We start from the raw sequence: 16,564 nt of genomic DNA on the forward strand, positions 1-16,564 counted from the left end.
CAATGTAGAGAAGCTAATGTGCTGACCTGACCACGAGCCGCTCGTTGTTTAATAAAATATGCTTAGTTATAATTCTCTGCGATGAACTGACGAACAGGAGATGACGTAATCAAAATTTGTGTCTAAACCGGTGTAAAGCAAATGGAATGTTCTTTCCCAGGACTCAAACAATGGAGACCCTGACTGGAGAAGAGAATGCAACATTTTCGATACCTGAGGAGCCGAATGATGACATCGTACAGTGAACCAATCAACGCCTTGAGAGCTGTGCAATATTAGCCTTCATAGATTTGGAAAATTAAGATTATTGGATAGTCATAACTGGTGATTAACTGACCAATTAGGAATTGGGGGATAGTCTGGGTGACTTTTATATAATGACATGACAGAAGGAGGAGAGTTCAGATGTTAGGTGGATGTCCAGAGAGAGAGAGAGAGAGAGAGACTATGAGATTGAAGAGATTTGAGATTGTCATTGGGCTCATGCTCTTGAAAACCTGATGAGATGCTGATCAGTTGATGACCTGACGACGAAGACTGACTTTGTTGCTGATCCATATCGTGGATATGTAGCTATGACAATGGTACTGAATTAACTTTATGCCTTTTCTTTCTAGGTACCAACTGTGCTGTCTAATAGTTTTCCTCTTAGCTAGATGTTTTTCCAAATTCATGTTCTAAACTGTATTTGCATGAAGTTCCACATGCTGATGATGATCTGGGTTTGAGGTTCCTATTCTAGACATTGACAACTATAGTGACAAATGATTGACGGACTGATTTGCTGAACTCAGCTACTCATGTTGACGTATTCTCCCTTGATTCATATATTGGCTTAATGTGAAGCATTAAAATGTATTTTGTTGCAATTTCTGATTAGATTGTTATTGGTGGTCACTAATGAATTAATATTAATTTGCTTTGAGTAAAGTTTTAATTAATTCCATCATTTAGTATTGTAACTAATAGGGAAATAAAATTGATAAAACGTATATGGAGTTGTGGTTATTCATGACTGAATGCCATGGTACGATGTTATTAACTGCTGATTAATGATTTGCTTAATGGTGTTGATTTGTGTATTGATTAATGACACCTTGGTTACTCCATAGCGAGGATACTCCATGCGAGTTAAAAGGTTCATCAACCTGTACGCGTCCCCTTGTAAGTTTACTTACTAAGGACCGGGCGTGCTAACAGCACTTTTGCATGGGCCTCTAGATGTGGGATCTTTTCCACCCTTGAATTTCAGGTTCCCCCATAGGCAGCAATAGAAACTAGAGGATTTCGGCAATGTAATATGGTGATCTTTTTCATTGTTCACTTTATTCCAAAACTGTTTTTTTTTTTTTTTTTTTTTTTTTTTTCAGCGGTTGTGTTTGAGCAGCACTTGTGGTATTAATGAACTAATTTCCAACAGCCATTTACTTGAACGGGTGTTTGCCTTTAGCTCTGGTAAAGTCAAAAGTCTTAAGTGGAAGCTAACATGTTTGTTAGAAGAAGTTATTTAACTTGCGTTTGAACTGTTGTGTATCATCCTCCCCTCTTTATATCTGAGCAGTCCAGAGCCGCACAATTAGGATTAATTGATATATTTCATTTCTCTCTTCACATATGCTGTTTTTCATGGTAGGTCATCTCACCTCAGCGCATTCCAGCCACCGTTGCCCCAGCACTGCTGATGTCCCCTATGGTGTTCACTCACTCAGTATCCTCTCAGCCAAAGAACAGCACCAGCGGGAGGATGCCGCCAATGAACGAGTCCACCCTGGGTCCGGCCAGCCTGCTCCTGCCTTTACAGGGCACCGAACACTCTGTTGTCAACAGCGCCAGCAATAACTGTATGAACCGTGGGGTGCTGACCAAGCTACAGCTGCAGGAAACACTTATGCATCTTATTCAGGTAACTGGTGAAGATTTTTTTTTTTTTTTTATCTGAACCTTCTATAAACCACTGTGTTTTTTTCAGTTTGTTTCTTAAGGTTCTGCAGACATTTCTCAAACAATCTTTGTCTCACAGTTGTCTCCTCCTGATTTAAATGACACACCACTTTATAAACATATGCACAATTCTTCCAGCACTGAGCCGAAATATATTTGACAACCACCCAATGATAAAAATGGAGCATTTTTCATAAGGGTCCGAACAGTGTGCATAATAAACCATTGCCCGTTAATTGTGAGTTTTCTAAAACTGTGTGTCACCTTTTGTCCATTATAGGACTATGGTGTAGGTTAATGCAGTTGTTAGAAAACTGGTCGTTAGAAGCCATCCGATAGCGAGGATTTATCCATTTGCCAATATTCTGTTGGTCCTATGGTGTTCTGCTCTCAGACTTAGATTCACTTGTTCCTAAAAATCTGCCTCCGTGTTTTGTGTAGTCTCTGTTTTGCCACTTGAATATTTGTTGCTTAGTTGTGAGATAGTCACTGACAAAATAAATGCTGGATAAAAAAAAAGTGTTCCCTTCCAAGACCTGCCCAAGCTGTTCAGAAATGTGCAGCACTCCAAGTAATCTGACAGCCCTTCGATTTCCCAGGGAGACATTCCTTTTGGAGAAGTGTTTGATTACTAGGTCAAACACTTCCATGTATTGCACTTGAATGACCACTCTTGCTTTCTGCCATTAATGCAACGTAAGCAACAATATACTTTTTTGTTGACTGTTAATGTGCTAAATGTGTAGGATATTTTATCTGTTAGAATTCCTGTATTGCAAAATGAACTGCTTCCCAAAATTCAGTATGTATAAGGATTGCTTATAAGCCAGTTCATGACCACCCATCCCAAATTCCCACATAGGGTGTTAGGTCTTCTATCAGGGATCTGTGGGTGAGAATAGACAAGTAAATAGCTTTTTCAACTTGGACGCAGTTGTATTCTCAGTTCTGCAGAACTGCCTCTATGGCCTCCTCCATCCCATGGTGTTGGGCACCCAGGATTGTGTAGCATAGTGGTTTTGCTTCCTTAAGTTTGGGAATATAGAATCCTTAGGAGATTCAAAGTTCGCTGTGGATCTCCATTAAATGAAAATGTTTTGGGGGATTGAAGGTCCCACAGTAAAAAACTAACTCTTGGTGGCAGCCATCTTACACAGAGAGTAAGTGTGTTGGGTATACAGGTATGAATGCGTCACATAAAATAGCAATCAAACACGTTTTTCCATGTCCCGCAGTCTATGTGCGTAATGTTTTAGCGCCTTTGGCCCATTTAGGTGGTTTTTCTACAGAACTATGTTCTATTGCTGTGCTTCCCCGTGAGCAGCTCTCTAATAGATAAAAACATCTTCCTTGTCTAATGCTTCAAGACAGTATTGAAACTATTGCTATTCAGTGAGAATTGGTATTATAATTGCTATGAATTCTTGTGCAGCTAGAGGCCAATCTTTGTAGACAGGTAACTCTGCCACCACTGTGTTTGTATATTAAATCATTATTTAAACTTTTAAATTTGAAAACAAAATAACCACACTTGGCATGGCTGCATCTGTTCCCACTCTGTAATAATGTCTTTATGGAGTGCTGCAGGGGGACGTAAAAGACATTCCCTTTTGCCACAGTTTTCACTTCTCATTTTAAAGCTAGTTCTCTGTTCCGAAATGGCCCTCGAATCAGCAATTCATAGAGTTAGTTTTTAGCTTGTGTGCAAGCAATCCATCACTGATCCCACAAATGTTATAGTCATTAATATATGTACACATATCGTTGTGTTTTCCCACAGCAACTGATGTGTGGTTGTCTATCACATAAATACTTAGTTTTTCATCCCACCAGGTCGGATAATCTTCAGGTCTGTGTCCTGAAAATAGAATCAAATGTTTCCATCACTTTAGCTGGGAAGTTTTTCTTTCTGTTTTAGAACTAGAGCTAAAGATTATGCTCTTTTAAAGGTGTACCTACCACTGGTAATGCCTCATTGTGAATGTTCCCCAAATCAAGAGACTGCAGCTATTCGTTCCCCCAAAGCATCCCGCTAGCCAGAGCAAAGTTTTCCGTTAGTGATGATACTTGCCCACCCCCACTTGGTCTAAACTTTCTCATCACAGATACAGAATTCCCGCTGCTCCACACCATTCAGATTCATATTTCAATGGAAGCTTGGGTGTGAAATGGAACAAGTGCTTGATTTAGATGGCTAATTTCAGAGTTCACCTTCTTCAAGGCATGCCTCCTTCTGCTAATTCAGAACACTACATGGATCACATATCTTGCCCTAGGAACTGAAGTTCCTATGTAGACATCAACCACACCATCTTTTTCAGGTTGATCTACACCTTATGTTTGTGCTGGTTTCCCAGGCATTCTGCAAGAAAAACTAAACCGGTTACTAAATTCCTGAGACTTCTTGACCACTAAAATCCTCTATACCACCAGTTCTTAAACTGTGGTCGGTCCGAGGACTCATCTAATGTCTGACCATTATTTTACATCAGTCATAAGAATTTTAAGGAAAATATCTGTATTACACTGTTCATTTGTGAGATAGTACATTTTGCCATACAGAATAATTAGGTCCTACAGCAATTTATGCATAAGATTGTGAGCTCCAAAATCAGCATGTCTCGTTCCAGTGCTTTAATATTTATTTTATCAGCACTTTACAAAATGTTTACAGTGTGAAAACCCAATCAAACCGACATCTCCGTCGTAGTCACTTGTGACAAGGCCTCTGTTTCAAGCAGTGTACATCGATGAAAACAGGTTCTGAGGCAAGTAAAGCTCTAGTATGAAACACTTGGTAACTGGGTTCAGAACAACGGAAATAATAGGTTGCTGTAGAAGCTCATTCTGTATGCTAAAAAATATTACGTTACAGAACATATTTTCGGTAAATAGAAAAGGATTTTAACAAATACATTTGAAAACATTGCACTAACATTGTACTTTTCTACTAATACAAATGTGCCAAAGAATTATGAATCCTGCCACACAACCCAACTCTAGTAAGTATGCATTATGCATTTTCCTTTGAGTAGGCAGGGCATTCCCACGTTAATTGCCAGCACTAGTTTGACAACGCCATAGCCTCGCAGGAATCTAACTTGGTAACAAGTTGAACCAATTTGTTTCTGCTTTTCTTAGCATACAGCGCCTATTAATGATTTTTTTCTCTTCATTATCTACATATCTACACCAGCGATTTGTATTCAATATTTTTTATAGCTCAGCTGCACTTTATATGTATTGATGCAATTTATATAGAACACTTAGAAAAGTTACGATTGAAAAATACTGATGAAACCGTGGTTCCTAGTAAGCTTACATTAGAGCAAATATGGCACTGAAATAAAATAACAAAATAGAGGTGAGGAGAAACAGACAAGACGAAAGGTCAGAATTAGGAAAAACAAAGTCAAGAAAAGTGTGTCCCCGCAATTTCATGAATGTCAGTAGTATTGTTGGGTTCTTGAAGTGAAAAAGATTTCAGAATTTAGTTGCAGCTACAGTGAATGATTTTTTTTTTTGTTCTGTGCTAGAGATGTTTTCACGTTTGGGGCTATTAGCTGTTGACTGTCTTTGCTCCTGACGCTTCTCTACCACCAGATAGTTAAGAGTTGAGCTAGTTAAGGTGACTTTGCAGGTTAAAATAAAGCCTTGTATGCAAGAGAACAGATTGTAAATATAATTCTGCCTTTAGTTGAAAGCACAAAGACTTGTCCTAGTACTGGGGAGATAGGGTAAAGAGTCATTTTGGCAGACAGGAGATGTGGTCTTAGCATGGCCTGATTTGGCTTGTTTGTCTCTGATTAGAAACCTGTGTGATGTGTGTTCCAGAATCTTATTTACCGAATTGTGTCCTGCCTTTTCAACCTTGTATTTTGTGCATGGCTTAGTGGAATAACATAGTAAGGCACATAGTCTATTCTTTCTTTGCTAAAATATTAAAGGTTTTTGAATTGTTTCTTGATGCTATGAAACATCACCATATAACTGACAGGAACATACTTAGTAGTATAGAGGTTGAACACTGTTTTGGTGGTTTCCGTTATCCCCTGTGAATAGTCACCTATTGCTGTGTGATTTGTGTTTTATCCTTGTTTAAGTCATTATGCTATCCATGACAACCAGTGACCAAGAAGAGGTGACCTGGAAAATTGTGATTTAGGTTACTGTGATGCCATCCTTAAATGGCTGTGAATGATCAAGCAGCAGTCAACCTGGGCTATGGAGCATGATACTGTGTTCCATATGTTTTGTGACATAGCATTGTAGTGCTTCAGTAACAATTAGTGCAAAGGACCCACCCCTTTACCGTTCCTAAGTATTCATAAGATTTCAATGTGAACAATGAGTGGAATTTTCTTACTGCCATCCTGAAATTCGGTTCTGGAAGAAAGAGAGACCAGGAAGACATTAAGCTTGGCAGCTTATATGAGATTGGTGCTTTGAGACAGATTTTCAGGAGTTCCATCGTTCACCAAATGCCCTCCTCCTCCAAGGACTGCTCTATTTAATGGGCTTCTCTTCCCTAAAGGTAACATGGCTATACAACCCTGATACAAGGCAATCATCAGTCATTTCATTTTCAGTGTTATTTGCAGTAGGGCAGTGTTAGAAATGGGGTCTCTAGTTGGCAGAGGTATACACCCTTATCCAAATAGGGATCACAATCCTAGTCCGGGTGAGTCACACACAATCCAAATTATCCTGTGCCCACCGTCTGGTAGCTTGGCATTGAACAGTCAAGCTTAACTTAGAAGGCAATGTGTAAAGTATTTGTGCAAAAAATCATGCAATAACACAGTGAGAAGACTACAAAAAGACACCACACAGGTTTAGAAAAATATCAGATATTTATATGATTAAATTAAGGTCAAAACGATCAAGATTTGACAATCACAAATTGAAATATCACTTTTGTAATGATAAGGAGAGCTCTTAGTTCTTAAAAGCAACAGTTGTCTCTTGCAAGCAGAACGTGCCTGGTTTGCGTCAAAATTACACACACAAAGACCGCAGAGGAGGAGATGGGTGGAAAAGGTAGGTGTGCATCTAATTTCCGGACGCACACAGACGATGCTTCGATTCTTTTCCACGTGGCAAGGGCTTTGCATTGAATTCCGGCGTGCAGGCTTGAATTCTCTTTGTGATGCAGGGTCTTTTGATGCCCAGGGACGATGCGTGGAAATCCTGGGCATGCTGGACAAAGTCATAGCTGTTGCGTCGACGCTGCGGAGGAGTTTCTGACGCACGGCTGGCGCTGCGTCGATTCTTCTTGCAGGAAGTCAGGCTGCGTCGTTCCGGTGGACTGTGCGTCAGTTCCAGTTGCAGCACTGGTGCTTTGTCGATCTCCACTCTGCGAGCTGGGCTGTGTCGTTCGGTTCGGTGATGCACTGATTTTCCCACTGCTGGGCAGGCTGTGCATCGATTCTGGCGGTAATTTTTGCCGCACAAGGAGTTTATTTGCAGAGATGAAGTCTTTTTGGCCCTGAGACTTCAGGAACAGGAGGCAAGCTCAATCCAAGCCCTTGGAGAGCACTTCTCAGCAGAGCCATAGGCCAGCAAGGCAGTAGGGCAACAGCAAGGCAGCAGTCCTTTACAGCAAAGCAGTCCAGGTGAGTCCTTTGGGTAGCCAGGCAGCTTCTCGTGGCAGGTTGCAGGTTCTAGTGGAGAATGTCTATCCCAAGAAGTGTATAATTGGTAGGGTCAAGGATCCAGTTTATATATCCAAAAGTGCCTTTGAAGTGGGGGAGACTTCAAAGAGTGGTTTTGAAGTGCACAAAGTCCCCTTTCAGTACAACCCTGTCTGCCAGGGTCCCAGTAGGGGGTTTGGCAATCCATTGTGTGAGGGCAGGCCACTGTCCTTTGAAATGTCAGGCCCTCCGCCCTTCCAGCCCAGGAAGACCCATTCAGTATGCAGATGTGTACAGGTGTGACTGAGCATCCTGTGTTTGTGGTTGTCCGAGTGAAATGCACAAGAGAGCTGTCAACCAGCCCAGACGTGGATTGGAGACAGGCTGTAAGGCACAGAAGGATTTTAAGTGCAGAGAAATGCTCACTTTTTAAAGTGGCATTTCTAAAATAGTAATATAAAATCCAACCTCACCAGTCAGCAGGATTTTGTATTACCATTCTGGCCATACCAAATATGACCTGTCTACCCCTTTCTGATCAGAACCTACCACTCAAACAGTATATGAGGGTAGCCCTAATGTTAGCCTATGAAAGGAGCAGGCCTCACAGCAGTGGAAAACAAATTTAGGAGTTTTCCACTACCAGGACATATAAAACACACAGGTATATGTTTTGCCCTTTACCTACATTGCATAGGGGTTATCCAGGGCCTACCTTAGGGTGACTTATCTGTAGAAAAAGGGGAGTTTCAGGCTTGGCAAGTACTTTTAAATGCCAAGTCGAAGTGGCAGTGAAACTGCACACGCAGGCCTTGCAGTGGGAGGCCTGAGACATGTTTAAGGGGCTACTTATGTGGGTGGCACAATCAATGCTGCAGGCCTAGCAGAATTTAATTTGCAGGCTCTGGGCACAAGCAGTGCACTTTACTAGGGACTTAAAAGTAAATTAAATAGTCGATTGGGTATGAGCCAATGTCGCAATGTTTTAAGGGAGAGAGCATATGCACTTTAGCACTAGTTAGGAGTGGTAAAGTGTGCAGAGTCCTAAAACCAGCAAAAACAGTGTCAAAAAGTGGAGGGAGGCAGGCAAAATGTTTGGGGTGACTCTGCAGAGAGTCCACTTCCTACAGCCAGACTTTCTGTTCAAACATCTAATAGAACTAAATCTTTTCAAGATTCACTTTTTAATGAGAAGAGTAAGCCAAAAGGGAAACTTGGGAGCAATGGACATCCATAGTTGGAAATGGGAATATGGTTCCAGGGGCAGGACGAATGCCAGGGGAATCAGACTTTTACACAATTCCATTGTTAAAATACTCTTCACAAGACACTTCACCAGATGTGCACCCCTGACAGGCTGGAAATATTTGTAAAGTGCATACTTCCTGACTTGTCTCTTTGTGCTAGTCTTAGGACCAGCCTATTTGGAAGGCTGATATTCTAAGCTTTTTTTCCCTGAAGCGAGACAGGGACATATGTTGATACTCAGCCTAATATTAAACGGCCAAAGATCCTTTATCCAAGGGGCTTTAGCGTTTTCAGTGTTTTGCTATCAGAACTCTTGATAGATCCTCCTTGCTTGTTAAGCAAGCTCAGGCGTGTGCCAACTTACCAGCTAGAGCGGAAGAACAACACAAGTTGTGATCTACACCCCTCTATCAAATTTACATAATAAAGAAGCATATTGCACATTAAACAAGCCAGTCAGAGACTGTTCGGCATTTTGATAGATTATTGTATGTTCTGGTAACCCATTCACCCCTAGTGTGAACAATCAAGAAATCCAACTGTTATTTTTAAGACTTTAGTTTGCCAATTTTAGTGCAAAATAAACGTAACTAGATAATTGCAGGAATCAAAGCTACAGTAGCAAATGTGAAGACATACAATGTGAAAAATATGAAAAGAAGCAACTAAATCTTGTGGCTCGTGACATCAGGTGGTAAAAATAATTTGAGAATTCACTTACATACCTGTTTGAACTGCTAGAGCTAGTATACCTTAAATGAAAGGATGAATATATGAGCGTAGAAGCCTACTCTCAAAGTATGTGATAAATGCAACAAACCTGGCACGATGATGAACAAAAATGCATCAGTTATGACTAATATGCACAGCTGCTGGAATTATGTGATGCTATGGTGTTTCTGCATAATTATGGATTTGCTGCCAATGCCACATAATCAGTCATCTGCTGCATAATACGCACATTTTAACTAAAACAAAAAAAAGTTGCTAGCACAAACGAATCAAAAGTTACTAAAAATGTGGCATCATGTGTTCCTGAGCAGTGGAAGGCCCTTCGTAAATGTTGACGGGTGATCTTTCAGTCACTTATTGCTGCTGTATTTGGGTGTCAAATTGGTACTGGTAAGGTGAAATCCTTTCCTAGACAGTTACCATCGGTAAAAGTGACAAAATACTGAAATAATACTATCACAAAGTGGTGCATTATGCCCCGTAATTTGTCTTTTGTTGCCACTTAATTTGGTTCTTACTTGCAGCATAATTTGGTCCTCCCCTGCTGCATAGTTTCAGTGGCCCGGTTTATACTGCAAGTGCACAGTGGAGGGCACCTTGTAAGAGACACCTAAGGCAAAATATTGGGTGTCTCTTAGAAGTGTTTCGACCACCCAATGATGATAATTGAAACATGGAAACAGGAAGCAGGACCTTGTGTTTTTCCCCACTATGGGGTAGTAGTAGTAGTAGTAGTAGCTTTATTTCGGCAAAGAAAATTACCATAAAAGCACATAGACAATTACACAAATTCATCTAAAAATATGAGAAGGAAGAAAATCTTAAAATCTCACTGCTAAAACACACAATAAATATATCAATTCTAACAAAAACCTAATTTAAAAAATAAAATACAGTATAATAACATTTTAGAACTGTAATAGACAATGTTAAAAATCATAACTACTACATCACCGCACCTCACATATTCTCAACTGAAAACTAGGTCTCATAAGGCCACACTAAGAAGTTGGTTTTCAATTTACAAGCACTGACTCGCGACAGAGATAATGCTATGTATCATAATTAGTGTTTCAGATTTTTTCATCTAATGGGCCAGATAGCCTCCAGATATTTCGCCACTGCACATGCCACATCACCTTTTTGTAGATAGGAAAAATAATTGCTCCATTCCAGGTTTTAGGATGAATCCCGCTAGCCAAAACCGTGTTAGACAGCTTATTGATGTAAGGGCCCCAGTAGACGATATCAGATTTAAACATATCCACTGATCTACCGTCCAACCCAGGGGCTTTGCCAGATTTTTGAGCTTTAATGGAACTTATGGTTTCCTTGAGGGAGAACGGGGGGAAACTAAATGTCGGTGGGAGCACTTCAATGGACTCATTTTCAGGAACATGGGTGGTGACGGGCTCCCAGCTCTATAACTCTGAGAAATGGGTTATCCATTGGTCAGGGGAGATGTGGCAGGCGAGGATTATGCCTTCTTTCTCCACTGTATTAAACAGCAGCCAAATAGACCAACTACTATTCCCATGAAAACCTGGGTATTTGAGTATAAGAGAAACAAATCATAGTACAGTTAATTAAACCAATCAGGAACAGGCAGTCCCAATATAGTCCTTTCACTATTTCCAGGATTCCTCGCGCGAGCAGGTTGTCATCCATGGTTAAGTATCCTGTTTTGCTGTTTCATTCCCTACGAAAAAAAGGGGGATAATTTTAAAACAAAATATTCTGAGCCATGAAATTAAGACAGAGAAGAACAAAATTATAACAAATCTAAACAATTGAGTGCATTTAGAAGTTTAAATACAATAATTGCAACTGGATAAATAGAAATTACTTACTATTTAAAGGGAGGGTTCACTGAAGAAATTGACAAGGTTTCCTTTAAAAAAAAAATCTTTATAATACCGGGCGGGATAATCCTCGCCTCAGAGTCCTTAATAGAATTGAAACTTTCTGTTACGATAGCTAGGAAATTTTTCATTCTATGTCAGTACTGGAGGCGAGGATTATGCTAGTTCAAAGCTTATTTACCACTAATTGAGCCATATCAAAAATTTGTTTGAAATAGAATCTTTTGAATGTTGAGTCTGAAGACCAGTCTGCTGCATTCATGATAGCTTCCAGGCGAGCACCTAAAGGAAATGCTTTAGAAGCCATAGCCCCACGAGTGGAATGGGCACCAAAAAGGGAGAGGTTAATACCAGCCTCCTGCATAACCCAACAAACCCACCGAGGTATGGTAGGTGAGGAAACTACTTTATGGGGTTTTCTCAATGCGATTAAAAAGTTGGCGCTCTCCAGGGGGGCGAATCTCCACAGTCATCTCATAAGTTTTGAGACAATGAACAACACACCACTTAGGAACATCTGGGAAAGCAGGATAAGATATTATTCTGGTATTGGTTTTAGTTTGTCTACTCATTGTAAAGGATACCCCAGAAGGAGAAAAAGTTCTGTTAGTTCTATCCAAGGCACGGACATCAGACACCCTTCTACAGGAAATGAGACAAAGAAGCATAGCCAGTTTGGCAGAAAGTTCCTTTCTAGAGCGATACTGATTGTGTTACCAAGACAAGAACAGATTCAATAATAGATTGACATCCCACAGAGATGAATAGCTGGGCTCAGGAGGTAAGGAAAGTCTAATACCTCGAAGGAGGCGACACACTAATATATGTTCCCCAAGAGGAAAACCACCAGCCATACAGTGTCCAGCTGAAATAGCTGACCTGACGGTATTAATGGAACGATATGCCATTCCCCTAAAAGCGAGGTAAGCCAAAAAATTGAGAACATGGACTACGTCAGCTTCCATGGGATTGTAACTCCTTTGAAAACAACAACGGGCCCATTGACCCCAAGCTGATCTGTAACGCTTAGACGTGCTGGGTGCCTAGGCCTTTGATAATAGGTCCTCAGCCTGTTGCGAAATACCAGAGACCGACCATTGTCCCCGGAAATTCTCCACGCCATCAATGAGAGAGAGCCGTCCAGAACCATCTGATGAGGCACATTGTCCGGATTGAGAAGAAGGGAGGGAAATAGGGGGAGTCGGATTGGAAAATCCCAAGAAAGTTCCAGAAGAACCGGAAACCAAACTTGCGATCTCCAAATTGGTGTCACCAGAACTATATCGGTTTGTTGGCGACGAACATGAGCAGATATTAGAGTTATCATTGCAAAGGGGAAAAAAGCGTAGTCTTTCTCTTGACTCCAATCCTGAAGGAAAGCATCCATGGTGGTCGCCAAAGGATCCGGTTTCCAGCTGAAAAATCTGGGAAGTTGGTGATCCAGTCTGGATGCAAAGAGATCTATTGTAAATGGGCCCCATAAATCCTGGAGATGAGAAAACGCCTCCGGATGAAGTTTCCAAAGGCTAGAATCTCTGAAATGTCTGGACTGAAAGTCCAAATCTGGTTTTGAGCGCCCGGGAGGTATTGAGCAGTGACTGAAATTTGATGATCCAGGCAATACTGCCAAAAACTGGTCGCTAAATTGGAAAAGGCCTTGGAACGAGTGCCCCCTAGATGATTGATATAACGGACCGCCGAGGTATTGTCCATCTTCAGGAGGACACACGATTGGATTGAGTCTTTGGTCCAGCACTTGACTGTAAACGAACCAGCTGCTCTAGACAATTGATATGTAAATTCTGCTCTTCCGGAGACCAAGTCCCCCCCCCTATGAAAAAATCCCCTCAACAAGCGCCCCAGCCTGATCTGCTGGCGTCTGACTCGATTATTGGATCCGGAGCAGAATCGAAGATTGCTCTCCCGTTCCATGCCTCCATATGTGATAGCCACCAACGTATTTCTTCCAATGACTCTTCTGAAAGAAGAATTTTCTGGGAGTAGGTTAAACCTTTGCAAAGGTGATATGCCTTTAGTCGTTGAAGAGCCCGGTAATGGAGAAGACCGGGAAAAATTGCTTGTATAGATGAAGAAAGGAGTCCCACTAAGCGCGCAATCTGCCCGAAGTGAAACTCTTCCCTTGGTCAGAGTACGTCACAGCTCGTGACAAATCTTTGTAATTTTTCGAGATGGAAGGCTTATGGTGGCAGAGATTGAGTCTATGGTGAAACCTAGAAAAAAAGCTTTTTGAGAAGGAATTAGAAGCGATTTGGACTCGTTTATGACAAAACCTAGTGCTTGTAACAAGTTGACAGCTGTTTGAAGTTGGAGAGAGAGAGTTCTCTGGGATACTGAGCCAGGAGTAAGATGTTGTTGAGATAAACAATTAATCGAACACCCGAGGTCTGAGATGTTCCACCACGGGTCTGAGAACTTTTGTAAAGCACCATGGTGCTGAAGAGAGACCGAATTGAAGGGCCGTGAACTCGAAAACCTGATCTTTCCATATGAATTGAAGAAAAAGCTGATGCAGCGGGAAAACATGAATGGTCAGATAGACGTCCTTTAGATCTAGACAAGCTAACCAATCCATAGGGCGCAAGACGTCTTGAAGATGTATTCCCTCCATTTTGAAGTGGCGATAAACAGGCCATTCGTTGAACTCTCTTAAGTTGATGACCGGATGTCGACCTCCATATGCTTTGTCCACTAAGAATATATTGCTGATGAACCCTCGAGGATGCAGCACAGTCCAAGAAATAGCTCCTTTGTCTAATGTTGCTGCAACCTCCGCCAGCATGGTATCCTAAGCAGAAAACACAAGGGGATTTGGGCGAGATACTTGAATGGGAGAACCAACAAACTCTATCTGGAAACCTTTGACTGTTTGTAAAACCCATGCATCTTTTGTTAATGACTTCCATGCCTGGATAAAATTCGCCAAGCGGCCCCCTACTTTTTGAAGGGAAGAAGGGAATAACATTCACCGGAATTGGCTGTTAAAGCTCCACTGCCACCTCGATAACTGAAGCGTCTGCCTCTTGTGGGGTAGAAGTTGGCGAATCTTGACTGGTCCTGAAACTGGATTTGCCTGGAGCCTTGGCTCTGCCGCTTGAGCATGGCCGGTCGAGCGGCCCCTGCCTCGACCCGCCCCGTGGAAAAAAACAGGTGGGAAAAACTCTCTTCATTGATGATTGCGCCTTATCTAAGGAAGAGAAAGTGTTGACAAACTTCCCTAGTCACATTATGAAAGGTTAACCAAATAAACCACCCTGGGCCACAGGGCCCACTTCTGAGTCAGCTAAGTCTCCTAATTTGGGATCTACTTTAATGAGGAGAGAGTGGCACAGCTCTGTAGAGAGCGCATAATTAGCATTGCCAAGAAAAAAAAATAGCTCGTTGAGCCCATCCTGAGAGAATATCAGGGGAAACTAGCACACCTAAGGATTTTGCATCTTCAGCCATGTCAAGAATTTTAGTTAATTCTATTGTTTAAATGTCAATAAATATCTAAATTCAATAATATATATATGATAACACTATCATATATATTATAATGGTTGTTATGGGAGCTGGGTGTCAGCTGAACATTGAGTGTGAAATCGCACTAGCTTATAAGGGCGTCTGCCTGGGACACAACACCCCAGTGTGCACACATATTCTAAGGGGAAAAAACCTGCCTGTGAGCATGTCCCCCAAAAAAGGGCAGACATGCCCAAAATAACGACCTTTAGAGGGTGTAGAGAAAACGAAATACAGACCCCAACAAGCAGTATGGGGCGTCATTTTAATACAGACCCTTTTATAAAAGGGCGTCACTCTCCAGGCGGTAAAATACCAGGAGACGCACACACGACTGAAGGACGACGCGCAGCTCCGATTCCAAAGTCTGACAGGAATCGAAGGCACGCGTTCACCTCAACGCGTCTCCAAGTGCGAATGTTCTGATGGACACCACCTGGTAGCGGTCAGAACACCGCTCGTGCACAGAATAAACAAAAATGAACGTTCGTGAAGGACCGAAAAACGTTCCCGCGACCGTAGTGAACACTATAGTCAACACAATGCCATAAAATCAACACATTCCAAGAAGCAAATGCAATAAAGCGTAAAATACAAGCAGAAAATAAGGGATTCTACTTATCTTGGCTGCGAGCAGCGAAGAAAGAGGAATCCTGGAAATAGTGAAAGGACTGCATTGGGACTGCCTGTTCCTGATTGGTTTAATTACCTGTATTATGATTGGTTTCTCTTGTACCAGGTTTTCATGGGAATAGTAGTTTTTTGTCTATTTGGCTGCTGTTTAATAAAGTGGAGAAAGAAGCCATAATCCTCGCTTCCAGTCCTGACATAATATTAAAAGGAAAGGCAGGTAGCAGTGTCTGCTGTCAGCAGCCACTGGAGGGAGCAGTGGCGACATGGTCTCTTTTCTTGTACGGAGTGAGAAGGCATTCTGAGTCCAGTTAATTACTAGTGGATTCAAGCTGAGGGTGATGAGGTGATAATAACACTTAGAGATTGAAAAAAGTCCCGGCTGATCTGGGGTTCTTGGCTAATTACAGATGAGCTACCTTGCTGCGCCTGCTAGAGGGGCCTCTTCTGTATTCCAGCCATCATCTAATGAGATTATGTTGAGGTTGTGCCACCCGGGCGGTTAAATAAGTATTCTGTCAAGAGAACTGGTGATAATCCTTAGGACGCCCGCAATGCTTAGTGGGGACTCACCTCCAGGCAGCACGAAGTACCTGAATTTACAATTTTTGCAACCGGGAGTTGAGGAGGCCAGGTGCGGAGTAAGGGATGTGGCGATGGGAATAGCTGGGAAGACGACCCGAAACAAAGGAAATATGTTGCGTTTGACATGATCCCCCTATTCCCTTAGACACCTTAAATATTATTTCTCAGTGTACCTTCTCTTGGAATCAGCCTTACAATTACTTTTCACCTACGTCATGACTTGATTTCATAATATAAAGAATAAACAAGAAAACTGGTTCTTTCACAGAAGCCACACATTTATCTTTATAGCATGCATTTTGATGTTTAAGCGCAAAACGTAGGTCTTATTATCTTATGTGAGGTCTAGTTGTTCCTTAATTAACTCTGTTCAATTACCCAAAGTTTCTTTACCCTGTTCTCACACTAAGT

At 41.6% G+C, this 16,564-nt stretch overlaps 1 protein-coding gene across 7 annotated transcripts in view; it reads left to right on the forward strand.

The window, feature by feature from the left end:
• Nucleotides 1-16,564, forward strand: part of DCP1B (decapping mRNA 1B) — a 152,075-nt gene that overhangs the window by 124,734 nt on the left and 10,777 nt on the right. For all 7 annotated transcript variants that reach the window (XR_011202233.1, XM_069228074.1, XM_069228075.1 and 4 more), the window contains one exon: nucleotides 1,634-1,903. Coding sequence is in view for 6 of the 7 variants with exons in the window: in XM_069228074.1 (XP_069084175.1) it covers nucleotides 1,634-1,903 (270 nt within the window). In the remaining variant the exon portion in view is untranslated. The remainder of the gene's footprint in view (nucleotides 1-1,633; nucleotides 1,904-16,564) is intronic.

The sequence above is a fragment of the Pleurodeles waltl genome, chromosome 4_1 (assembly GCF_031143425.1).
Source record: "Pleurodeles waltl isolate 20211129_DDA chromosome 4_1, aPleWal1.hap1.20221129, whole genome shotgun sequence".
Lineage (NCBI taxonomy): Eukaryota > Metazoa > Chordata > Amphibia > Caudata > Salamandridae > Pleurodeles > Pleurodeles waltl.